The 27705-nt window shown below is 38.9% G+C and overlaps 2 protein-coding genes across 3 annotated transcripts; one reads left to right on the forward strand and one right to left on the reverse strand.

The window, feature by feature from the left end:
* Positions 1-695: 695 nt before the first annotated feature.
* Positions 696-25940, reverse strand: LOC120716626 (E3 ubiquitin-protein ligase pellino homolog 1-like). Its single transcript, XM_040004178.1, has 8 exons — positions 25927-25940; positions 14771-14895; positions 8648-8808; positions 4028-4157; positions 3595-3696; positions 3178-3375; positions 2907-3095; positions 696-2576 (listed from the first exon to the last, which is right to left on the reverse strand). Exons 3-8 carry the CDS (start codon positions 8731-8733, stop codon positions 1998-2000), a joined length of 1284 nt encoding a protein of 427 aa, XP_039860112.1. The 5' UTR covers positions 8734-8808; positions 14771-14895; positions 25927-25940; the 3' UTR covers positions 696-1997.
* LOC120716625 (equilibrative nucleoside transporter 2-like) lies at positions 17664-27191 on the forward strand. Of its 2 annotated transcripts, none has more exons than XM_040004177.1 (13): positions 17664-17799; positions 19130-19203; positions 19314-19395; positions 19813-19949; positions 20923-21062; positions 21341-21475; positions 21616-21713; positions 21880-21949; positions 22084-22175; positions 22538-22643; positions 22861-22946; positions 23563-23759; positions 26481-27191. In XM_040004177.1, exons 2-13 carry the CDS (start codon positions 19172-19174, stop codon positions 26590-26592), a joined length of 1287 nt encoding a protein of 428 aa, XP_039860111.1. In that variant the 5' UTR covers positions 17664-17799; positions 19130-19171; the 3' UTR covers positions 26593-27191. The 2 variants fall into 2 exon arrangements, with proteins under 2 accessions (XP_039860111.1, XP_039860110.1); XM_040004176.1 differs by having other exon boundaries at positions 17665-17799; positions 19152-19203.
* Positions 27192-27705: the final 514 nt, after the last annotated feature.

Here is a 27705-nt window from a genome sequence, read left to right on the forward strand (position 1 = left end):
CATATTGTGAAATGTTTTAGAAAAAAAACTGTAATTATAATAATTTTATGTTATTCAGAGGTTGGATGAAAATACTAGACGCTTCAGTACACCTTAGTGCAGGCTAAACTGTGGTAAAGTTCACAGTAATGCACTGGACTGGTGCAGGACAAGGTGTGATAATCATGCTCAATGTGAGGCTACAAGGGTAGCGGACATTGATTCAAGGTACTGATGCTGATTAGATGTAGTCAATGAATTTTACCTTTTATAGCAGCTTTATAGTGTGTAGAGGTTGGAAATGAGCCATATAGCTTATTGAACAACTGGTTATATCTTCTTGAATTCACTAAATCAGTAAAGACCAGTGAACTGGAGTCGGATCACATTCAAAATACAAAGTGTAAATGTTCAGTATGAATCCAAAGATGTGACTTGTACTTGAAAATGAGTTTATGCACATTTACCAATCTTGATCCAGCTGGCTTTCCATCAGCTGTACTTTTCCAGTTTGGGCTAAATGACGTCCCTTTTGCTCCAAACACATTATCCAGTCCACATCAGTACAGTACTCAGCCTGATTCATTTTCAATGTTCTCAATTTTTTGTGTATATACATCTATATCTTGATATATAGATAGACTCATTTAAAATCTAACTTCCACTACTCTTATATGAATACTCTGGTTGTATATGTACAGTAAACAAACAGTCACAAATTTCAGCCTTGTTTTTATTGTTCGCTATCGGTACAAAAAAAAAAAAGAAAAAAAAAAAAAAAAAAAAAAAAAAAAAAAGGAAAAGAAAAGTGTACAGCATGACTGCATAACCAAGAAGGAGACACACTTTAAAAACAGGCTAGTGACAAAATATAATGAATACCTGGTTCACAGGAAATGAGTCAGAGCGAACGTATCAGCATCTCCTTTGATGCTTTCAGACTAACATTCCCTCTCATCACGGTTTTGGTTGATGATGCTGTTAATTTCTTGCACGATGAGTCAAAACAAAAAAATAACAATAAAGATACTTGGATAATATTTCTTAAAACTCATCAGGGACAAAAATTAAGTTTAGAGAAAGGTACAAGAAAGAGGTCCAAGAATCTTTACAATCAGAATAAAACATAATTAAGAAAATATGAAGTACATGATGAATTTAAAGTGACAGGTTTGGCCTCAAGATATTGGACAAATGCTGAATACAGAGCTGCTGAGCTACCTGGGTCTGTAAGGAAATGTAACTATTTCCTTACAGACCCAGGTCTGTAAGGAAGTCTATATTTATTGCTTGTAAAAAACAAAAAATTGTTAAAACAATGATCGCTGATTTGAAGTCATTCATCTCTTTAGTTGAAAAATGTATAAACTTATAGATGTTTCAAGTCACAGGAGAGCAGCTTAAAAAGTTTCCCAGATACAGTTTTGCTAGCTTGGGTTCAGAGTTTGCATTCAAAAAAAAGAGGTCACTTGATTTTGGAGTTTAAAAAACAATCCCCCCCCCCCCCCCCCAAAAAAAAAAAATCAAAATGTACTCTTACACTCCAAGTAAGAAAAAAAATATTAAAAAAAAAAAAAAAAAAAAAAAAAAAAAAAAAATCTAAAATCCAGTGTTTCCCCTGAATAAGCTTCCAGACCAAAATCTGCACACAACTCTTAACTCGATCTTGTTATCAGCTCATTAATGCAGTATGAGACGGTAATCAGCTATAGAGAGATGCAGGGAAATGTTGCACTGACTCATAGACAAAATTACATTAAAAAGGTAAAAGAATAAATTAAGTGTAAGTAAGTTAAAGATCATCACAGCTTTTCCAGACAGCTGTATCTGGGGAAGAACCTTCACCTTTTTGGTGCCTGAACCATATAACCGTATAAAAGGTAAGAATCAACCCAATAAATGCACTTTAAAAAAAACACTAAATTAAGTTAAATTAAGTTATGAAAATTCCCAAACTGTAAATAGTTGCATCCCTCTTTTGTTGATTAAGGCTTCAGATAAAGAGTCTAGAGTCGTTCCTAATCCAGCGGGCTTTGGAAGATCAGTTTGACACAGCCGGTCTCCCTGCTCAGCGGCTGGATGCAGAATGGGCAGGCGGCATGGAAGGCATGTGTGCCATGTGGCAGCGGGATCTGGCTCCAGTACACAGTTGTTTTTTCTGAACAAACGTGGCCACAGGGGACAAAGGCGTGGGTAGGGGACTCCGCATCGACGTAGAACCCCGGCTCGCAGCCAAGCCACAGTGGCACATAAGGGCCCCTCGCACGGCACATGGGGCACTCCCGCTCCTGACACTCTGCTTCGACCTCAGGATCACAGCGCCCTCCCCAGCCATGGTAGCCATGCACATGGCCGCAGCGCAGGTATGCCCATGGCTGCTTCTCATCCAGGACGTCCTTGCGACGCAGGCTGGGGAAGGCCAGTGTGTTGAAGCCCACGGGACACTGTGGCCGCCCGGCATTCAGCTCCTGCCGCAGGGCCTCCAGGTGTTTGACAGTGGGAGTGAGGGACAGTCCTTCGGCCGTGCGCCACAGCAGGGTGGCACCACACAGGTCGATAAGAGACCCATCCACCAGCTCGTTGGACTCAGATTCCACCTTGGAGGGGGGATTAATGACCTGGGATTAATGACCTGGGCCTTGCGCATGTCTATGTGTAACAGGTTTGCATGTCTTTGTGGGGACCAAAGATTGTAAGTTTACTATACTTGTAGGGACCGACAGCCCTTATGGGGACAATTTCCCCTCCCCCACGTGTTTGAAGACATTTTTGAGTCTCAAAATGTGGTTTTAGTGTCAGGGTTACAATTAGGTTAGGATTAGGGTAAGCAGCTAGGGAAAGCATATCAATTAGATGTCCCCACGAGAATATGAAAACACAACTGTGTGTGTTTGTGTGGTGTGTGAGAGAAAACAGGAGTCGCTCACCATATTCCCCCTCTGCTGAGCTGATCTGGTCTCCCGCAGTGTAAAAACATTCCCACAAACTGAGATTTCCCTCCATTGACCAGGTTTGGAGTCCTGGCAGAAGCCGTGGCGAGGATGCATCACGAGAACGCCATTTGTCGTCAGTGCATCCATCTGCCCATCCTGCATTCTCCACTTGGCTGCCTTCTCCTATGAAGAGGTCAAATGTATGTTTAGCACATTCAAACTGAAGAAATGTTATCACAGGAAATGAGCAGTTTGTGCATTCTACCCCAAGGAAGATGTTTTTAGACGTGTCAAAGCCTGCGGCGTAAATTCGTGCAGAGTAAGGTGGGTTTCTTTGGCAGATGATGCGGCAGGCAAAGCGGGAGATGGTGCTCTGAAGTGTCTGACTGTCAGCTTGGTTCTGACCTCCAGGCACAGTATCCGTAACCACAAAGTCAATGGGACTCTCTGTAGAACGGCCAATCTGTAATTACACAGAGACAAGTGCTCATGTCTTGCTTGTTTTCAGTGGTGTTCATTATGCTACCTACAGAACATATTTTGTGGTAGACACCACTTTAATAAAGAAAACTGACATGTAACAATGTCATTCATCCAGTGTTCACTTTGACCTAAAAAGGATAATACTGAAAATCACAAGGTTGAATATCCATGTAGGGTGTATGCTTTTCAAACTACACACCTGGAACATGTCTGTGTTGCTGTCATGAGTGTACTCCACCACCACTGTCTGTGCGCGAGACAGTGTGTATGAAATACTGTGCTGCTCCTTGTTGCTGACGGCCTTAACAAAACAAACATGAAAGAAGAAGCTCTGTTAGTGTGTTTAAGACATGAAAGAGTTTCTTCTACAGCAATCGCGGGGATGTTAATACTGATGGAAGCATGTCAGGAAGAGTATTTTGAAACTGGTAACAAATTCAAGATGTTTTAGTTAAATCCTATTAAGGGCATGTTCCATTTAGAGCATCATATTTAACCTGCAGACCTTTAAGATAGAACTGATTAAAAGAGTTAAATATGCGTTCCATATTCATTGTAGTTTCCTCACACTCGTCATATTTAGATTAGAATACACCAGAAATGTGCCACTTTCATTTGTGTTGAACTCTCACCTTGGCAGCTTGAGGTGTGCATGACATGTGGACAGTGCTCGGTTTCACACCGTTGGCCTTATTTCTGCGACACAAAGCGAAGCGGCTTTTCCGCCTCCCCTTGTCTCCACAGGGTAGAGACCCATTACACCTGAACACAGAGGATAACGATGAGCAAAACTGCTTTATGTTCATTTCAAAAGGCATTTTAATTTTAATAATACATTATTATGAATGAATGAACCAAAGACAATGGCAAATCAGAAAATCATCTCCTGGCAGCTCAGCATTTAAATCAACTTAGAGTATGTTCATCTAGAGTTAAGCAGTGAGTAAGGAAACAAAGGGTCAGTGGTGCTCCAAATATTAGGAATCAACCTGGGAATGGAGAGAGCAGTGCCTCCATTTTAATCCACTAGACTGAGGATATTTCAACTCTACCTGAGCACTCGAAGTGCTTTATTCAACATGCCTTGTTCACTCATTTGCACAAGCACTTTTTTGTATGCTTCAGTGCTTTCTAACATTTACACTCTGATGGATGTATCAAAGAGCAGCTTGGGGTTAGTAAGGATCTGGTATGCAGACTGGCGCAACCAGGGATCAAACCACACACCTTCAGACTATTAGAGGACCTGCTCGACCTGCTGAGCTTCAGTAACGTGTCAGTGCTAATCATAGGAAGGAAGAAACGAGCAGTTGTAATTAACTTAGGCCACTGTCTCAATAAAAGTTCCATATAATTTTTTATTATTATTTATTTTTAGGAAAACACAGATTTAAAGAAAGCTTTAAAGATTTAAACATGGTTATCCCAACTGAGCCTTCATTAAATCAGTCAAAGACACACAGGAAAGAAGGTCAGACACCAACTAGGGAGAAACCGAATGACAAACAGAACAACATTGCCGTCCCTTATGTAGCAGGTTTATCAGAGAATTTTCTCCAAGCATGGCTTCAAACGCCACCACACCCTCAGACAAAAACTGGTTCATCCCAAGGATGAGACTCCCACACACAAACTAAACAATGTAATGTGTGCTGTGTAGTGCAGTGAGGAGTGCTCAGACCTCTACACTGGAGAAACCAAACAGCTCCTCCATAAACGCACAGCACAACATAGAAGCGCCACCTCGACAGGACGAGACCCAGCTGTACATTCGCATCTATTAGATAAAAGGTCACTCCTTCGAGGACACCGATGTTCGCATTTTAGACTGAGAAGATCGATGAACAGACCAGGTGGCTTACAACACCAACTGTCTGCCACCTATAACGCCTTTTTTAAAAATCCCTTGTCAGGCGCCTCAACCCCAGGATGATTGAAGACCTACACAGATGTATTCAGTAAAAATGTAATCCAAAAAAAAATTTACTCCAATTTCTTAAAATCTCTGCTTTAATGTTCGCCAATGTAACCATGTCTAATCTGATCCAATCTTAGCCTGCCTGGAACTGGGGCTGACGTGGTCTAAATCAGTGATCAGTTTTGGATCCATCCTGCCTTGCAAGTGAACTCATATTCAGAAGACGGACTCTGCAGCTGCAATTAAAGCTCTCTTTGAAATACATTTTATACAGTTTAAGTCTTAAATTTCAGACTCTTCACATCATCTCCAAGATGACAGCTATCTTTCCGTGTGACCGATTGCAACATGACAATTGATTCATTGATTGGTGTGTTCTATGGCTAAAGCTTTATTTAAACAGCGTTTGATAAAGTGACACACAGTTAGGTTTGCAGTACGAGGAAACTGTGGACAAAAATGCTCCTCTTAGACGGTCAGCCAGAGTCACAGAGTTAGAAAGATGAAGACTATAGTTTTTATTCTGAGCTGATATACATCTGTAACGCAACTGCTGTTTCAACCTTATTTATGAGTGTGAAAGTGCTCAGTAAAGTGAGTTGGAGTTGAAGTTAACTCACTTTTTGGAAAAGAAGACCCAAAGCGTCCCTCAACTCATGGTTAACAAACTCAGAGCTGTTAGCTAAACCTGCAGGTCCCAGGTCTGCATCCAATAGAAAAACAAATAAAACGAAACTTCTCTGAATTTCCCAGACAAACTGTTGCAGCCTCACCAACAACAAGGAACCACCTAAGAGAAATTTATGCCTGACAACCCTAGCAGCTTCACTTTCAGTTTTCTCTGCTAGTTTGTGTTGGCTAAACACACCGAGGCCGTTTCTCTGTAGTGTAGGTAAAAAGACGAACAGAGATATTGCCCAAACATTCCTTCCACAGCTTTCACTGCAGACAGGAAGCTTTGAGGGAGGGAGCAAAAAGTAACTACGGTTTCAGTCCAGAATTAAAAGCAGGATGCTGCGGTTGAGAGATTTATAGGTTATCCAACTGAGCCATTAGGATACCATTAAATGTGTCTGTTTTTTCAAAGCAAACTATCATGTTTTGAAAATTAACAAAAAACAAAACAATGACAGCACCGCTGTCGTCCTGATGTGTTTAACATTTGAAAACACAATCCTGAATGTTATGGGGGCTCCAATAAGAGTCAGTTTAACTGAAGTTATCTTCAGAGTCAGGCTGCTGTTAGCTGCAGGTCAAGTAAACAGTTGAGACAAGCCATTCTTTCACTGCTTAATGCAAACTTCCTGCGTTTGAGATGAAGTACCAGCCACCTTTTTCTTAGACAAACACTAGCCACCCCAGTTCCGCTGTGGCTCCACTCTATGAACCACACTACAATGTATGTTTTCACAAACTATGTGGATCTTTCTAATTAAATCTTATGACTAGTGTAATTGCCAGCCTCAGGGCAATGCAGACTGTTTAATTCCACGTGTGGTCACAATAATACAAAAGCAAACAAAAGGGCTAAAACCACAGCAGCCACCACGTTCCTGACCCGACCTCCCTGAACCGCAGGCTCACTCTTGTGTGCACAGTGAATGGCCTTTAGTCAGGAAGTCGGCAGCATTTAATGGCTGCGGTTGAGTTTCCCAACACACTGGACTGGATTTAAGCTTTAGTTATGCAGCACCCAACTGAATTTCTCACACTACAAGGCACATTAAAATAAAGAGACTTGCTTAAACCTACCCAAGTTTAGTCAATTTCTTACCTAAAACAGTGACGCTTATAAACTTTACGGCACACAAACAAAGACTGCCAGGCCCTTTTAGATCAACAACAGCACAATTTGTCCTTTATACTACAGCTAAAGAAGTTGAATGTTACAACCAGGTTTAAGGATCGGTTATCAAACTCCAAAAATGGTTTTGATGACATCAAAAATGTGTCTGCAATATCCAGCTGTTTTATCGTTTGGTTTAGAATTACTACGTACATTTTAGAAATGAAAAGGGATTTTAAAGAGACTTTTACCAAACACTAGCCACCCCGAGCACACAAGTTTCCAGGAACATATCTATAAGATACAGTCTAGAAATGGTTCAGATGGCCTCAAAAGGTTTATCATGATATATCATGGAAGTTTGTGATTATGATATTTATAAAAAATATAGATAAAATATTGAAGAAAGTTGTATAAGTGATTGCAGCTTGCAGGCACTAAACTTTTTTTATAAGTGCAAACAAAACTAAGGATGTATCCCGTCTTCCTTTTCCAGGATTTTACTGTCATTAATGACAATCACATTCATGCCTAAACCCAATTAAAAATAAAACAGTAAGCTAACATTAGACGTCTTTGGCTTGCGGGAGGAGGCCAGAGTCCTTTACATGTAAATGAGTGGTTGTGACATTTATTAAAACATTTAGTTTTAGACCGCATTAAAGTCCCCTATCAGTTATGAATTTAACTCCTTTTTCTACATCCACTGTATAGAACAACTTTCTAGTATCAATTTCAAAAACCTACGTCGCCTTGTTCTCAAGTTATCATATTCACAACATTTTCAGAAAGCTTACTCTGACCTTGAGATTGAGGTCACTGAGATTCAAACTTGTCCCAGATTTTTTGTAGATGTGCCTCTGGTATCAATTTGAAGCTCCTATGCTGCTTTGATCTCGAGTTATCGCATTCACAAACTTAGGTGCCCACACCACCCGCCTGGCAGGGTGATGACAGTACCCCATCTTTCCACCTGAAGGGCTTTTACTCTGTGGGTTTAGAGCGAGTTTGCCTCTGTGGTCTGTGGGTTTAGAATGAGTGTGCGTACACAGTGTCTGCATTAACCACTTTTCCCTTTGACAAAAAGCAAATACGCAGATGTTGATTCCTGCCATGTCAGTTGTTCTTTATCTTACCATGACTGGGACTGCTGTATTAACCATCTCCACTGGCAGAAGAAATTCATATTTATTATGCATGTTTGGTTACTGTATGCCTTTTAAGTTTGATATTGAGACAACAGAACTCAAATGGAATCCCTCCTTACAGCTAAATCCCCCTGTTAAAAAAAAATGTAAGAAAGGGTTTCCTCTTGTTAAGCCAAACACTGTGTTTTCACCATCGTTGATTTCTTGCCTGCATGTGTGCCTGTGGGTAAAATAATAGGATTTTGTTCCCTCCTTCCTGGAAGGTACAACCTTGATCAAAAGCTGCTTATTTCCTACACATTCAACAGTTTTAAAAAGGATTTTAAAGAAAAAAATGGTCTGAAGAAGTTCTGCTTTGATGACTTATGAATGTATGTGAACTCGGTAATTAACCGCTTACCCCAGAACGATGAGCTCCCCATATTTGACAGGTCCTTTGGTAGACATAAGGTGGGTGGAGATGTTTTCCTGACCCAGCGAAAACATCTGTGCAGGTTTCTGAAAAAGGCAGGCTGAGTACCATCAGAGATTCTCTACTGAAAGAGGCACACAGCCCGCCACCTGCAGACACAATCAGACCAAGGTTTATATTCTTGGATATAAAATCATCAAAAGTTTTCATGATTCGGTTTTAAAGAAAAATAATGAAAAACATACATCACTGAATATTCACTTTAAAAACATTTAGGCATTCATATAAACACACAAAGGCTTCAACACAATCCTATTCATTGCTACAATACACCCAGTGTCTTTGTACTGGGAGCAACAGTGGCGCACAATGTATCCATTCAAATCTACTGAGTGTTGTTGGGGTAATGCAGGGTCCATTTTATCTGTGAAGGCTGACTCACTTAGAAACACGCCAGGACTGATGTTATGTTCTTTTGTACTATGAAATAAACAAAAAACAGAAGAACAGAAAACACTTAACAAGCTGAGCCTGTATTCAGAATGCCAGCTCTGATGTCAAAAGGCCAAAGAGGACACATCATGATCATCTAAATCTGCGTGTTACACAATTATGACAAATACTGCACTGATCTCGACTGGTTGTCACACAGATGTGGGTATGTTGAAGGACCCCCAATTTTTTTCTTTGAGTGCAATCCCTAGAGTTAACATTCCAGCTTATGGAAAAAGTGTGGCAGATCACCGTCACAGGTTCAGGTATTATTCCGCTCTTTGTTCAGCATTGCTAATATTCTGAAAATACCATTTTAGGCAACGCTTTAAAAAAAAAAAATGCATTTTTTTTTTTAAAAGGGCTGTTTTTAAAAAAAATATATTTCTTCACTCAACTTTTAAGGATTGCAAGAAGAAAAACTATCAATGAGTGTTGGCTATAGTAACAGGCTAAGAAGGACACGTTCAGCACAGCCGATGGACCAGTAAACGTTGTGCTATGTAAGCCGACTGGCCATGACAGTGTTTTCCTATAATCACATTTTTCAGAACAGGGAAAAAACAACTCAGTGTTGAGAAAATAAGTACAATCCTGCTACATTAAACTCATCTTTGACATTTTACCTGACCAGCTCAGTTATTAAGACATTAATTTATGATGCATCTTTGTTACACCCCATCCAGAACTGACATCTGTCTCACTGCATTGAACAGTTTTCTCCATAAAAGTAACAATACAAATACTGAATGAGTGGAGAATGTAAAAAATACACCTGAGTGTGCAGATTAAAGGTTTTAGAAGATTCAGCTTCCATTTTTCCCACAATACAGTAGTAGTGTAGGTGACGCCATAGCTTATAGTGAAGCTGCTCCTCTTCCATGATTGTTCTCTCTGCACCCAGTAAAGCATACAAATGACTGTTAAACCCTGATCTTTTGGTTGTGGGGGAAACTGGTTACATATTTGTGGTATAGACTAAAATGATTAACTAAATGTTTAGTGGAGGAGACTGTTCTTGACCTTTTAAGCTTATGAACAAAACACTAAAATTTCTGTAACGTTCACCAATATTTATATTTAGAAGTCCATTACAAAGCAGAATTGTCTACAGCCAATAAGTTCAGATCAGGCCTCAGAGCACAAGGAGGAAGAAGGTAGAAGGAGTAACAGTTAAGTTTGGCAAACATCATCCAACATAATCATTATTCCAGGCAGGACAAACTGAAGCCTTTACAGCATGTTTCTTCTTAATACCACAGATAAAGGCATGATACAGCTAAGTGACGGGAAACAAGGAGAATATCAAGACACTATCAAGATAAGCTGGTATCAAAGCAACTTAGCAGAAAATGTATTAAAAGCTGTTAGGATGTGGCATTTCGCTTCTAGATGAAGATATGCTGATGGCGATAAGCGCTATTCTGTGTTAGCATGCACTGAAAAGCTGTGCCATTTCTTGCTTCCCGTCAGCCTTTCATTTTAGCACATACTTCACACCCAGAAGCCTTTCATGTGTTTTCTGCAGTATCAGAGCTTTTTGAGTTGTTTCCCCCACTCAGGTGTCCTCATGCTCTTCAACTTTACAATTTAAGAATGCATGAACTTTAAAACAAAACAGTTACCTTGTGTATTTTCACTAAAGCAATTTTTAATAATCAACCTACTTTAAATACTGTTAGATAAGATAATCTAAAACAATTTTGCATAAATAAATAATAAAGTATTATTATTAATAATAATAATTAAACAAAAATATTTAAAAAAAATATATACATCCGGAAATGGTGTTATTTACCGATTCTTAGTTGCAAATATCATTCAACAGGGCCAGGACCTGCTAATCCAGGATAAACACATGCACCTGTACGTTTCTACATCTACAATTAATTATCAACTAGAGCTTTAATGATAGTGATAATGATGAATGTGTAGTACGCCACCTGCCTATCTTTAAATACACCGCTGAAGGCTGACACTAGCTATGGCTGAATCTCAGTTGTGGACAAGGACAGGGTCAACTGAAGATACCACAGACCAGTATATTTAATGATGCAGCCGTAACTTGTGTTTTATATTGAATAAAAAATTCTGACCCTTAAACTTTAGATCTGTAACACCTGCTGCATCTGCTGTCTCAGGCTACGTCACATTTACAACAAAGCGATGTCCCCGTGACTATCCAATGCCCTCAAAAATGTCCAAAGTTTATTTCAGTGAAATGCAGGGTTGAAGAGACACAGTCACTATCTGTAAATTGACACCAGATAACAAGGTTGAGTTCTAAAGTGACTTCACTCCTCTTTCTCGTGTGCGTCTTTTCCCTCTTGTGAAAGCAATGTAGATTCTGACATAGATGCTATGTTCATACTGCAACTCATTGTATCCCGCCTTTGTGACCCATCTCTCAATTTGTAATCAGCCTCAACAACACAAAGCTCAAATGGAGTCACGGCTCCTCACGCGACCTAGTTTGGGCTGCCGTTTCTCACCACTGGCATGGTGACGATTCAGCCTTGATGTCATTTGATGGAAGCGCTGTTACTTTAGGTTATCAACATCAGCCTCTTATAAAAGAGTACAAATTTTCAGTGTACCATAATTAATTAACTTAAGCGGATGGGTATCAGCTGAATACCTGACTGCAAACTACATTGTCTGCTGCCTTCTTAATTTTTAAACACACTTTTTTTTGGAAAGTCAAGCTCAATTTCACTAGCCACACGTGGGCCAGATTACTGCCAGATCTGTTAAATCAAGATATCACTTAAATAGAATCTGTCCTACAAAGTGGAGTAGACTGAAAAGACTTCAAAACGCAACACATCTCACAGTCTAAAGAAACAAACACAGTCACTGACATCCACCAGCCAGAAAAGGTTTACCAACCATTTCTAAGGCTTTGAGACTCCATTGATCCATGCTGTAAGCCATTTCCCACAAACAAACAAAAACTTCCAACAGTGGGGAACCTTCCCAGGAGTACCAGGCCTACCAAAAACACTAAAAAAAATTCATTGACAACTCATCCCAGGAGGTCAAAGAAGAAACATCATCTAAAGAACTGCTGGCCACAAAAAAATAAAATCCATAGGAGAGTACAAGTACAAAAGGGTAATGTCACATTTGCCAAAAAAACATCTTAATGATAACCAAAGCTTTTCAGAAAATAGCCCGTAGACTGAGGAGGCAAAAGGTGAACTTTTTGGAAAGTTAACATTCCATTTCATCTGGGTATGAACTAACAACACTTCCTCTACAGTGATGTGAAACACCCTTGCAAACATTTGCAGTTGTCAGGTGTCAAAAGTGCCACACCAGCAGGTTCAGGGGAAATTCACTTTCAGATCGGGCCAGGTATGTCTAAATAGCCTTTTTCCCCATTAATAAATAAAATCATGATTTAAAAATTGCAATTTGTAATTCTCATGCCATCTATGTTTAATATTACTTTACATCATATAATAAATGATGTTCCAAAAATAAAAAAGAAAGACATCAGAAACAGGGAAAATACTTTTCCACAGCACTGTACATTGAGCTGTTAGTCACTTTTTTTCTTTATCCACTATGAAAAAAAAAAACAGACTATAAAGACAGCAGAATAACACCTGACACAAACGGGTACCTCTATCTCACCACTATATTGTTTCATTACTGTGAAAGTAAGGTGTTTACAGTACACAAAACTGCAGAATATTCACTGGAATACCAATCAGGATGGCTCACACTTATTTAGCCAAGCCAGAACGCCAGCATGGGATAAAACCATTATTACATTATTAGGATTAAGACAATCCTAAAGTGCAAAGAACTATCATGGCTATGAGAGTTGGAGCCCTTCTATGGCTTACATGTACATGATGAAACTCTTAAAAGAAATCTATTTTAAATTTATGAACTATGCTAGAAAATTATGAGTTTACTTGGAACATCCAACCAGTATTTCTAAAACGTTGTGATCTGTAACTATTATTGAGTTGAAATAAAAGATTAAGTTATTCTAATCTAAAGCTCAAAGGAAATGTCTAGCCAAGAGTTGTGGGTACTATACAAGTTAGTTAGCAAAAGAATGACACAACAGGATAAACTCTCATGTACAGTAATATTAAAGAAATAACAGGGGGGTGGGGGCGGAGGTGTTGGATGTTTACCAAACCAGACCAGCTACAAGGTACAAGACCTATACCATTCTGTGATGATTCCACATAACCTCTGAAGAAGAAATACCTCCCACTCCACACACATACCGCAGATGAGCCTGCAGAACACGAGCAGGCATGTTCTGCAGATACCTAAGAGGGGTGTGAAAAAGTGGGGACCGGCCAAAAAAAAAGTCAACATTTTCAGAGATCTCCTCACTCCAGTGGTAAAAAGTCAAAGACTTTCTGTTTCATTATCTGGGTGTTAATTGGCTCTCTGGTGACAAAGTTGGGACAACTACCATCTTTAGCATTTCAGAGTTCTCCCACAGATTCGCCCTCAGGATTAATATCATAATTTTTCTGCCCTTTTGTTTGTGAATACCAGTTTGAACAACAGCCACAGAAACGTTAAAGTATGTAAATCAGCTATAAATTGTGATATTCTGACAATGAAATCTCTCAATTTACGTAAACTGTAAGCATCACTTCTGTTTATCCTCTGGTGCAACTCTCACCTAGAACTCCTAAAACTTTCCAGGCTTTAGATCAACATTCGTCTTTGGAGATGGGCTGACACATCTGTAGGCTTTTAATATGAGGGGACAGTTGGACAAAAAGGGCAAAGTTTTAACATTAAAATGGGGAACAAAAGCATCGTCTGTGGAGACAGATGGATGCTCTGGTAGGATGGTGAATGCTAATGAGTCTGTGTGGCCAGGACAAAGAAGGCCAGCTGGGCTACAGGACAGGACGGAGTACCACCACGGACAGAGCCCTGTTTAAGACACTAAATATACACACACTATATGTTTTACCTAATATGAATAATAACTTCAAATCCTGAATTCAATGAGCTGCAGAATATAGCAATGCTGTGTGTACATTTTAATTAAATATCTGGAGTTCTATTTGTGGCCACTCTATTGTGGACAAAACAGTACGACACACTATTACAGAAAAGAAGCTATGTTAGTGGAGTCAGCAGACACTTCAGAGCCGTTTATGACACACATACACACAGGACACTTCACAAGTTACTACGAAAAGGACGTGTCACCGTAATTTATTACGAAATTTAATACCATATACGACCATAAAAGCGTCGATAAAATTTGATTTACGTTTTCCAAAACTCACACAATCCCCCCCCCCAACAAAAAACAACAACTTGTGTTTGGGATTTTGTCAGTGAAAAAAAAAAAAGACGCTTATCAACCTAAACCTATGGCGCTTTCAACCTAAATCTTGAATTGTTTAAGAGATTGGTATACTGTTGTTGCCCTATATAACGTCATTACGGTAACTCGTAGCTAGTTAGCATTTTTCGATCGTAAAACTTGAGAAAAAGCAGAGAATGTGTTAGTTCATTAGGTACTTATTTAGCATAAGGTTACCACTAACTACAGAGGACTAAGGCGGCGTTAGTGGCGCTAACAATGACGAAAAGAATCAACTCCTTAGACAATTAACTCACCGAAGTTACTGTTCGTCTTAAAGCAGTCTCATGTCCCGGATGTCTTTGTTCCAAGAACAAACGCTGTTAGCCGTTTCAGACCATAAATGTCACAGTTACTTAAATGTTTACCAGGAGCTCGGCGACTTTTTATCGATTTTGTTCCTAACAAAACCACACTGAGCGAATGCTGGCTTAACCGTTTTCAAACTCAACTGCGCCTCTTAGCTATCAAGGTTACTGATTTCCGGTTAACATTTCAGAGTAAAACAACTTAACTTACTTGAATACCAAAATACTCAATACTTACTCAAATGCCAAATTGTTTTCAAGCTGAAGTAAATGCCAGTAGTTTGTCTTATAAACTTGAACGTCTACTTTTAGTTTTTAGTTTACTCATAGTTAATTAAGAGAACCTGGTTATTTGAGATGGTTGCACCATTAACACTTGTTTTATTATGAAAATACAAAACCTGTACTTCCGGTTTTCTCTGCGGTCTGCGTGTGTAGCTGTGCACAAACAACTATGATTTTAGGTTTATGACTTACTGCAGCTGTTACCCCAATAAGACATCCTCTCAAATTAGTCAGATGTTTCCTCACATTAGGTCAGTCAGCTAAATTAAAATCAAACTCAGAATCTGAATACTTATTAATCCTGAGGGCAATGGTTTGGTAACAATCAATTAAAAAATATATATATGAAAGACAGGAAATGTAACTGTAACTGTAACTGTAAGAAGAATGTAAACCACACAGCACAGATGACAGCACACAAGCATAAAACCTCCTGCGCATGAAATAATATATTTAAAGCCAAGAAGTCGGTAGTGAGCAAAATACGTGTCAAGTACATTCCAGGGACCTTAATCGAATCGAGTAAGCTGGGATAATATGTATTTAAAATGTTAATAATGTCTGTTTAAACGCCGACGTGTCAGTTATACGTTTTGGTACCTTAGGCTGCTGCGTAAACTTTTGGAAGACAGGAGTGAGTTACCAACTGGTTTATTTTGATTAACCGTCCCCAACGATGTAGAGTTCCTACAAGCTTCATCCTGTTCCTAAATATACTTTAAAAAGTTATCTTGGTAGTTGTTGTTTGGGGTTTTTTTTTTTTTTTAATGTAAATAGTGTTGATTTTTTTTTTTATTAGTATTTTTTCCGGTCATGTCACAACACAATTTAAATCAGATATTATACCTAAAACATCGACCCGTCTATTTTCTTATACCAGTTTGAGGCAGGTTAACACACAGAGACAGACAACAGATAAAAAAAAAAAAACAAGTGCTGGATAAACAGAACAGCTGTAACAAGGCTGGTTAAGGTAAAACGCTGTGCTGTGCTTGTAATGGAAGAAGAGCACTGTCCAACTTTGAAGTGATCTTAGTTCCTGGAAAATGAGCCATGTTCCTTTACTGAGAGTATTGGATCTGATTTTTACAGCCTATTTTGTATTTAGGATCCCAAGGTGGAAACCGTTTCCTAAACAACAGGAACAATAGCATACACTATCAGTCATGTCAGACATTACTAACTGAGACTGAATTCAACGTTTCTTATATGCAGGAAGATTAAACTCTGATGTCACAGTTCAACCTGTCAAGGTCTAAATCATCTGATTGAAGACAACACTGATAATCTTCAGTTATGAATTTTATATGCTTTAAATTGTTATAGCATATATAGCTATATGCTCAAGTCAACCCTGCAACACAAAGCGCATGTGGCACGGCATCCATGCCATCACTAACTACAGGAAGACGACACCTGCCTGCCATGGTGACGCCTCCATACCAGATGCACTGAACAACTTCTGCACGGTTTGACTCTCAGAATGATGTGTTGGTGAGGAAGTCGAACCCCACCCCTGGACTTTCTGTCGGAGAGACCTCAGACAGTTCGGATCGGTAACAGCATCTCAACACCACTACAGCACTTTCTTTAAAAACATAACACATTTTGGGATGAACTTAGGGCACCATGGCATCATCTGGCAGCAGATTTTTATCAAGAATGTCTTGGTATGTTTTTCCATTCATCCTTTAATTATTTGAAGTGTGACTGTAGCCTACTGCTGCTGAAATACTGAAAAACAGACACCATCATGTTCCCACCTCCAAAATTCACTGTTGATGCAGACTGAGCAACTTTCTGCTGGATGGTTTAACTGTCTGGATTTTGGCCAAATGTATAATTGCCAGATTCTGATCCACTCTTCCTTTCCTGGTCCTCATTGTGAGTTGTTTTTTTTTTAAATCATAGAAGCTGTGCAATACTGTACAGCAGATTAATGGGACAGCACTGCAGATGCTTTAAAACCTGCCATAGAATCCTCTGGTTCTTCAACATTAAAGTAATCCAGTGACAGTTATGCGTATTTCCACTGCTGTACAGCAAACAATAACTGTTAATAATTAATTTTGCAAACTTTATTTTTCAAACTGTAAACAAGTACGGTTTAAAAGAGCACTTCATAGCTGCATAAGAGTAACTCAGATTAACCAAGTAACCTAAAGTGTCCAGCTATCATATAAGGACCCCGTCCTACTTTGGGCTCCGCCTCCACATAACTTCATACGCGCGCGGGTTATTGAATTTACGCGCGAGGAATTTAATTCCGCCAGTGAAATGCAATTATTTGCTCAGATTATTATTATTATTATTATTTGCTCGTGCATTTGTTGTAACATAAATGTCATTCCATATTTGTCTCTTCTGGTTTCTCACCCATCTAAGGGGCTCATCATCTCTGCCAAGTTCTAGTTAAAAGAAGAAGAACTTAATTTGAATGCTTAATAGGACTGTATGTTACAATCCTTAGAGTAATTAGCACAATCCTTGAGTGGGTTGGAAGCGGGGGAAGCACTCGAACTAATTCGAAGTTTCAAGTCATAATGCGACAACAGTCAGTTCCGACGCATCATGTTTCATTTCATCATTTCCTTGTTCTAACGTTTTGGCGGCACGTTTTCCCACAACCATCTTCTTCACCGCGTTTTCATTCATCCAGGGATACCCAGAAGAAGACGTTGTTCGACTCGCAGGTCAGCTCCGACTCGAGTGCTTTGTTTTTATTAGCTTGCTTCAACACAGCGTTTGGCTTTTGGATGTTAATTGTCGGTTTGGTTTATATCGCATAAAGAATCGGAACACGTGTACTTGTTACTACTTAATGTATCGGTTACTCGTCGTTTAACTTGCTGGGTAAATTTAAATTCATCAAAACAATTAAAGTCGGGGTTAATTAAACTCAAACACAGCTTCCGTCGCTAGAATAACGAGACACATATATTTATTCAAAGTTAATATCACTTTAATGATCCATCCTCTAAAGTTTCTTTAGTCAGGCAGTTGTTACAGATATTAAAAAAAACAGCAATATGCTTTAATCCGTTGAACATGTATTATGTTCCTTTCAGTAGATTAAGAAATAAAGTAGAATAATGTGATAAGACAACATGTGGAGATGTGACGTTAAACCATATTAATGACGCAAGTCGATGTCTCGCAGCCAGTCTCGGATGGACAAACCCTGCGGCATGGGGTGGCATGTGCCACACTACAATGATGTCTTGCCACCCTAGTTTTGCATATGACAGTGTTGTTTATTAAAATAAGATAGCATTAACAACTTTAACTACAGTTAACACGAAATATAAATTCTCAAACTGAACATATTGCATAGCGTTACCCCCCACCCCTCCATCATTAACACGTGGTTCAGCGGCAATAGTGCGGACAGATGTTGTGCCAAAAAGTGTTGCCTGCCAAAAACTGATTTCCAATGTTTCCGTGTGTTTTTTATGTGTAATATCTTTACGTATGTTGGTAAATAGACTTCGGTGAACAAGGTTTACAACAGGGTTATATATAAAATGTATAAATTACCTGTTTGTCAAGTATCCTTATAACTCTGTGTTATTGTACTTACATTATAACCAATCCGGTCCTTTTTGTCCACTTGATTGTTACAGGGATGTTGTTTGTGGCCCATGATTACTTGATGTCATTCATGAGGGTCAATTTTGACACATGTTTTACATATTATAGACCAACAACTTATTTATAGCATTTTAAATATGAGCAATCCGTTTTTGTCAAATACGGGAAATCAGTTTTTGTCAGGCGATCACTTTTATCCCTGTGGTGTTCTCCTCTGTCTTGTGGCAGACAAACAAATTTTTACAGTCACAAATAATTTGTGGGGCAACTTATTGTGACACCTGACTGTTCTGTCATTTGAGTTATACTAGTATTTTTAAATGGTTGTACAAAAGAAACAAGAACAAAAAAAAGTTTCTGTTCCTGCAGTCAACAGAGCATGTACTCAGTCAGTACATGTGATGGAAACACATAATTTTAATCATTATTAAGGGTCTTCTATTGACATCCGCAGAGACGTGACAAACTATCAGGATGTCGAATGAAAAGAGTGCACCTGTTGACCGGTGAGTCTGATTCCTAGAGATATACACACATCTAAAAGAATCCTCCTTTACATTGGAGGATTCTTTTACACTGGTTGGCGCTTCTTCTCACTTGTATTTTGTTTTCACAGCGGACAGGCTGTGGCCCTGATTATCTTTGTGCTCGGTCTAGGAACTCTGCTGCCCTGGAATTTTTTCATCACAGCATCTAAGGTTTCATGTTCACGTCATTTTCCACATTTTTAGCAGCAGATTCTTTACTCTAAATTGAGACCATCTTGACTATTGTCTATCCCTGTATCACATGTTAGCACTGTTAACTTTGAAAATGAATTGTGTAGGTAGGCAGGTCAGTTTGTTTCAATGTATACATTTTAATTAAATGATTTTATTATTAAAATAATGAAATAATGATGATTTTACTTAAAAACTGCTTGTATTTTATTCTTATTTAGGATTTTCATGATACACTACTGAGAAGAAAATAAGTTTAAAAAAACTTGTCTGCAATTTTGCACAGGGATTCAAATCATTCTTGTTCTTTCTGTGTTTATTCTGTTACTTGAATCTTATAGCATGTACAGTATGTCCTTTTATAGTAAATTGCTTTTTTTTATCTTCCTCTTTAAGTATTTCAATGAACGTCTCAACTCAACTGGCACATCAGGAACTTCTCCCAAAGACTATAGCTATGACAGCTGGATGGCTTTGCTTTCCCAACTGCCACAGCTGCTGTTTACCCTTCTCAACTCTTTCCTGTATCAGCGGTGAGTGTTAAGAGCACTAAAACTGCTTGAATGGCTCTTCTAGATTAAGTTTGAGTCACAAGAACAAGACCTTTAAAGTTTTTAAATCTCTAGGACGCCAAAATTCTATTTTCCGCAGTTCCACTGCTGACACTTTGGCTTCAGGTATCCTCTGATACCAAAGTGAAATAAATAAGCTGTAGTTATTACTTTGAAGAAGAGGCCATGTATCACTCTTTATGTGTAAGACAACATCATAACCATAATACAAAGATTCAATCTACTTTCCTAACTTTGTAAAAGGATAAAGATAAGAAATAAATAGATCCAGAAACATAAATTTACTGAAATGTTATGAGTGACCCTAGTTTCTCATGCAATGGCAACATAACATGTTCATTTTAATAAATGCTTTCCAGCAAGTATTACACTGACTATAACTACAGTGAAATCCAAGACACAGTGAGGGAAAGCATTTTGGTCATCAGCTTTTCAGAGTTTTCATTGCACTTTTTCACAGTGGACTATTACAAACACAGAATAGATGCTGCCGCAAATTCTTCCAGACTTGACCCTTGACCCTCCCTCCATGATGTTAGCGTTCCAGGTGCGCTGTTGCAGATGGGTGGGATAGTAACAACAAAGAATTTACATTCATTGAGTTTTTGAATTAGAGTTAATTATATGATTAATGTATTTATTTGTATTTGTTTTGCTTTAAGCAGTAGCAGTAGTAGTAATGTTAATGTTTTTTTCTTTAAACTGACTGAATGAACGAGCACATCTGCTCCAAATCTCTGTAATGTTGTTAGGAATTACTGCAATAGTCTGTAAGCATAGCTGGCTGGTACTGACAGAAATATGATGTCAATGTTAATAAACGTTTAACCAAGCTGTCCTTAGTGGACAGGACAGGACCAGGTTTACCTGAAAACTAAAGAGTCTGATTATCTCCTCTGTTATCTGATGGTAATGAAGACATGTCTCTGTGCAGCGTGAGGGAGCGTGTTCGTGTGCCCTTCAGCCTGGTCGGCATCTTCCTCCTTTTCTCTCTCACTGCTGCTTTGGTCAAGGTCCCCATGGAGCCGGACAACTTCTTTTCCATTACTATGGCAACCATCTGGTTCATTAACAGTAGGTTCACTCAAACGATCCCATGACTGCAGTAACATTTTTACAGCTACAGATGAACTATGTAGCAGCTGTAAAATGTTTGTATCAGATCCCTAAATGTTACATTTGGCACTGGCAAATCACAACGTAGTTCAAACATTAAATCGTAAATACTTTTCAGGCTTATTGTCTTTATCAAAAATATGCCAAGAATTATAGTCTAAGTATATATATGTGTATGTATATATATGTAGACTATAATTATAGTCTAACTCATCATGTACCTTGTGTGAGTGCAGTGTGCGGAGCAGTGCTGCAGGGCAGTCTCTTCGGTATGGTGGGCCTCTTACCCCCTCGTTACAGCACTCTGTTCATGAGTGGTCAGGGCCTCGCTGGGATCTTTGCCGCCTTAGCCATGCTCTTCTCTATTTTAGGTAAGCATTGATCCTCCTCACAGGCAAAATGTATTTATTTTTTTATTTCATCGTTAGTAATCTAAATATACCAGTATCACACTGTAAAAAATGTAAAATTACTGGAGTTTGGAGGTGTAAATGAAGCTGTTTGCCTGCAGGTAAATCAGATCAAAGCTCGGCTGCACTGGGATACTTCATAACACCCTGTGTGGCTACTCTGGGGACTCTGGTATGCTACCTGCTGCTGCCACGCCTGGTATGGAGACACCACATAAAATCACTATCACAAAAGGACATGAAAATGACTGTTTTGAACTGAACTGAAAAATCTGTGTCATATATTAACTAAAAAAATGAATTGAATCATGTCAGTGGAAGAAAAGCCACATTACAGTCTTCTGAAAATGTTGACTCCTCTGCAGAAGTTTGCTGATTTCTATCTGAACAGACATCAGCCTGATAAAGTGGAGGAGGTCTTCCTTGAGAGCACAGGTTGGTTCTCATTAAGTATAATGAATAAAAATATGATTTTTTTCAGCGTTATGTAAGATAGCTGACATGTTAGCCGAGCTACGTTCAGTGTTAATGAGGCTTACAACTGATTCTTTTGATTTTTCCTTTCAAAGAAAAAAATAAAAAGGACCTGGAGGCAAACGGGAAGCTCAGTAAGCAAGAGGAGAATCAGGAACACTCCTCAGTCCTGGCTGTCTTTAAGAAGGTGAACGTTAGCTTTGGTGTCCATTTTTTAAACTTCTTCTGCTAGCATTGACTAAACCCCTCAAACCTCCTCTGTTGATCACAGTAACATGTTTTAAACTGTTTAGACTTTTGCCTACATAGAGACATACTGGTCCGCGGCTCCAAATCTAACAACCCAAAATTGTTATGATGGCGCAGTCTAATGTAATAGTGGAAGCTGGCTCTGAGAGGTTGTACAAAGTCTTCTATCAAAGAGCTGATACACTTTTGCTAACCTCAGATGAAAAATGTTCCTCGTGTAGTCCTGGAGCTTATCTTCACACGCGTTCCCAAATGCCTCCTTACTGGAATCACTGACTAACACCTTCCTGTGTTTCTCAGATCTGGCTGATGGCTCTGTGCGTGACGTGTGTCTTTGCTGTTACTCTGTCGGTGTTTCCTGTCATCACGGTGCGAGTAAGGACTGTCTACGACAATGATGAATGGGGTAAGACATCATTACAGCATTACTGCAGACTACAGAAGCATCTGGTTGACCATATGACTCCAGAGCAGGTTATGTGTTCAGCACAAGTTTGTGTAATGGTCTAACCAAGTTAAAGAGAAAGAGAAACCCTCAGGCCATTGAAAACTTTCTGCAAAACTTCCTCGCTCACCAATGAATTCTTCCTTATAGTCCACCCTCTGCTTCCTCTTCCTAACAGGCAATGTGTTCACCTGTGTCTGCTGTTTCATTGTTTTCAATGTCATGGACTTGGCCGGTCGCACAACCCCATACATCGTCCAGTGGGTGAGTCTGCAGCCTGCCTTCTTCAAACATTTTTGTTTCTAAGATAGAAATCAACAAACCAATCGAATATTGTTTCGTGAGGACTGGAGGTGTTTTTTCCCACTTCAAAGGATTCCTGTGGAAAACGGCCTTTACTGAAGGATTTCAATAAATACCATTTTGATTATGAAAACAATAAAAAAAAATGTTGTTTTAGTATTGGAATTTTTACAGTCTCCATAGTCTAAATATATTACTTAAATAGTTTGATAGCATCGTTATTAGTTATTAGTTATTTACAGTTACATGTGTCCACATTATAGACAATATAAGCACGGTTATTTTGTTGCATGGTTATTGTGATGTGAAACAATAACAGATGAAATCCACAAACTTTATAGTTTAAAGTCCAGACTTTTGACACAAGTTGAAACTGAGACTCAGTGAGGCTGCGTCTTGCTGCTAGATCATCTTAAATCATGTGATTTGGAAATGCAGGCGTGTCTACTGACTCCAGAGGACTGATAGCTGAAATCCACACAGCACTCATTGAGTCATTATGTTACATGTAATCTGACTTTGAAGTTGCGATGTTACAGATAACTTCAGTGACTGATTTCTGTATGTTTTTGTGCAGCCGTCGAAGGAGAGTCGTTGGTTTCCTGCTGTCGTGTTTTCTCGCCTGGTCTTCATCCCTCTGGTCATGTTATGCAATGTCCAGGACTCTAAACTCACCGCCGTCTTCCGCCACGACTGTGCCTTTGTCGTCATCATGGCTCTGTTCGCCTTCTCGAATGGATACCTGGCAAGCCTCTGCATGGCCTACGCTCCACAGTGAGTCCTCAACAGACCCCAATTTAAAAAAAAATCCCTCTATAGGATATAAACTGCTCTTTAATGATGTGACTTAGTTTGTGTGCTAACATGTGAAAACTTCCACGACTTGATTACAATGAGGCAGATGTGATGGAGCTTGAAGCACAAGATAAATCAATACTTTACTGATCCCACGAGGAACGTGATTGTGTTGCAGCAGCAGCATAAGGTCAAAGTGCCACAGGTGCATAGTGAGGGACTTTTACTGTGTGAGAGTGAGAAGAAAATCTCTCTATAAAACAGTAATCTAAAATAAAAAATAAGAATGAGAAAATTCCCATTGGAGTTTTATTTGATTTGTTTGAATATTTAAATTAAATTAACCGTTTGTACCTGAAAGTAGGTGAAAACTGAATCCTTGCTTCACTTTAACAAACTCAAGAATTACAGACACAAGAAGCCAGTCACAGCTCTGAGTCCCCACATGTTGGGCACATGAGCTACACATAAAATGTAACATAGGATTTATTTCAGCCGAAATAAAGAAATAAATCTGCCAAAGGTGCAGACCGCCTATTTTATATGGCACCTTATATGTATGTTACCACTGACTGAGAACACTACACCCACTGACACATGCACACCATTCCTGTGTTTCTTGTGAAACATGTCATTCAAGTCACAGACTTCAGTGGAACAAAACAAAGACATTCAGCACAATTTTCTGGCAGAACAAAACCCAAGAAGAAGAAAAATGTCTTGTGGCACCTAGTGGCTGGATGGTGCAACTGCAAAACCTTTTGGTGTGAATTTTGAACAGGGTCAGGGAAAGTTCCCTCTAAGCTGCGCACGTGCGCACTGCTGACACGGTCTCTGCGCACAGAAAATCTGTGTTGTGCTCAAAAAAAGAAAAAAATTTAACCTGAATTGAAATTAAAATTAAAACTTTAACAATTCTGTTTTGCAGTGTTAGTCAGTGACTGGCTGCTCCCGTATATACGTATACGGGAGCATATATATTCGTATATACGCAGCTTAATCAACGTTGTTGACAGGCTATGACAGCGTCCTTATGTGCTGACACTGGTGTTTTAGCTAGCAAAGCGGCGTGGCTGAAGTGGAGTGAAGCCACGTTAATGACAACATGTACAAGCATTGGAGATGTGAGCAGGACCGACGGAACAATTGACGGAAAAAGTGTGGACTTTATACCAGTTTTTAAAACCAGTTATGATAAAAATATCTGCAATGTTTGGTTTTCTTCCTGAATACTATCGTTGTTTATAGTTACTGCGGGAAGAAACGGTAAAAACGGCGTTTTATAAGGAAAACACTCGAAAGCCTGTGAGCAAAAACAAACCCAAAAAACCCCGTCCCTTCCTATTGGTCGAAAAATGTACCGTGTCAACCAATCAAAAAAATGATATGGCAACATGGCATTTAGTTGTTTAGGAAGAGGGAAGTTATAGGGGTGACGGCGGTGTATTGAGACGTTTAGCGCAAATCTTGTGTAGTTAGTGTATAGTGTAGTCAATAGTTTTGTTGTGTGTGTCAGAACAACGAGGCGACTGCTGAATGTTACAGGTGTTACAGCAGTGATACATCTCCTGTTGTCAGGCCTGCAGGTATCAGGCTGTTGTTCTCCTTTATCTCATAGTGGACAGAAATTATTTTTTGGAGTGGCACAAATAATTTGTGTGGATTCAGATTTGATGCAGAACAGCTGATTGTTCTGTAGAAAGTTTGAAATGTTTATTTTAAAAAAACGCCTTGGCTGCATTTTTAGATAAACAGCTGCAAAAAAATTGCTGTTTGCAAAACTCAGTTACTTTTTTGAAGAAGTAACTATATAATTAATTGCCCAACATTGGTCATTGTATGCTGTATTTTGCAGACAGAGTTACAGGACTCTCTCCCAGACCACAGACTCATAATACAAGTCAGAGCTTTATAAAAAAGAAAAAAGAAAGAAAGAAAGTTGTGTTTTCAAAGTTGGAGTTCAAGTTATTTTTACGTCCAATAGTGTTAACATACTACACAGGTCATGAACAAGATTTTTTTTTAATTTTCATTGTAAGTGGGGCTAAAGCAGTTAATTAAAAGTAGTCTAACATAAATGTAAATGCTGTAATTTGATTATTTTATTAAACCGTAACTTGGATGGATTCGATGCCTGCGTGACCACAGTGCACACGTCTGCTGTTGCTCACAGTGGTCCAAGTGTCCGCTCAGGGAGTTTGTGTGTTCAGGGATCCCTGAAACCCTCCACCAGCCCTACTGCAGAACTAAAAGCAAACTAGGATACATTTATAGGAAGTAAATAAGGTACTTTAACTAATAACTAAAAAAATAACAAACTGCTGCACAATAATTGAGAGAAAACACATCCCAAATGACAAAAAACTTTCGACAATGAATACAACAAAAACAGACTAAACACAGGGGAAAAAAGGAGACTAACACTGAACTTGATCAGGCATTAACAAGAGAGGGAAGAGAAAGGCAACAGGGAGGAAACAGAAAGCCACACGAGGTTTTAAACCTTCAAAATAAAACAGGAAGTAAACCAAAGTAATACAGGCAACATGAAGACACAAGCACTTCACTTGTACTGATGGTTTGTGAAAAACTTTCATGTGTTTTTGTTGAAGAATAAATGAAAAAGATGAATCGACTTCTCTGTGTGTTGTGTTCACTGTACTGGATAGTGTTGTAACTGTGTGTTTTCGTCTCCTTCAGGTTGGTGCGGTGTAAGGATTGCGAGACAGCTGGCTCTTTGATGACCTTCTTCTTGGTCCTGGGTTTGGCTGTGGGAGCATCGTTCTCATTCCTACTAGGAAAACTGGTTTAAAGGTAGTAGGAAAACTGTATATCTGACATTTGATGACATATTGTTATGAAAAGTGTAAAAGCACTTGAAGCTTATCCTGTTCTTAGTTATATGTTATATCTTATATGAGACACTCTATATAAAGTACTGAGCTGTCCATTTGTTGCACTGGCATTTTAAAGTAAGTCATGCAGGATTTCTAAATGAATGTTTTACTCTTTGTAAGACAGAGTAAGTATTTCAGTCTCAGGTAGGTGCTGGCATTATTTTACGTGATTTGTGTCACGTTGAATACTTCATTGGAAAGGGCAATTCATTTGAGAGACATTGATCAATGCAGCTAAAATAAATCATTTCTCTCTTGTTGTTTTTTTAAAATATTAATTAATGGGACCTTTTATATCTTTGCTTTACACGACTGTATTTATCTCTCAGTTTTTGAGTGTTTTTTTTAAAAATATTAATGTTTTTTACCTGAAGACAGTTTAAAAAAATACTTAAATTAAATGAACTATAAACTTTTTCACTGCTTATTTCTGTTTTTGTAATTTTTATACGTTGCAATAAATGTTTTTTTTATGTATGTTCAAACTTTTAATAAAGGCTTGTTCAAAATGGCATCCCATTCTTTTTTTATGTCACAGTTTTTACAAATTGATATATTTGCCTTTGTATCAAAATGTCAAAGTATCAGTGAGTCCAGTTTTTGTATATTTGCATGACCTGGCAGTTCAGTACATCCCATCCTGCCTTAGTGGTATTAGTCATAGTTGGGGCATTACTCTGTCAATTACTCTGATTACAGGCCTCATCCAACTTATGTGATCCAACCTGTCTAAATGGATGGATGGGTGGAATTTTTTAAATAGGGAAATTCTATAAAAAACGTACTGGCGTAGGGAACCACGGTGGTGAGGTGGTTAGCACTGCTGCTTCACAGAAAACTCCACCCTCTGAAGTTTGGATGTTCTCCCTGTGAATACCCTGACTACCCTGAATTCATTAAGTGGAACAAGATGGATGATGGGATGTATGTTAACTCTCAAACTCTACAGCCACAACCAATCAATCCCCAGCTCCTACAGTCCATGTGTATGCAAGATACATAACCTTCTCTGCCCCTCATGCATCCAT

Source organism: Simochromis diagramma, unplaced genomic scaffold (genome assembly GCF_900408965.1).
Source record: "Simochromis diagramma unplaced genomic scaffold, fSimDia1.1 OVJJ01000565.1, whole genome shotgun sequence".
Classification (NCBI taxonomy): domain Eukaryota; kingdom Metazoa; phylum Chordata; class Actinopteri; order Cichliformes; family Cichlidae; genus Simochromis; species Simochromis diagramma.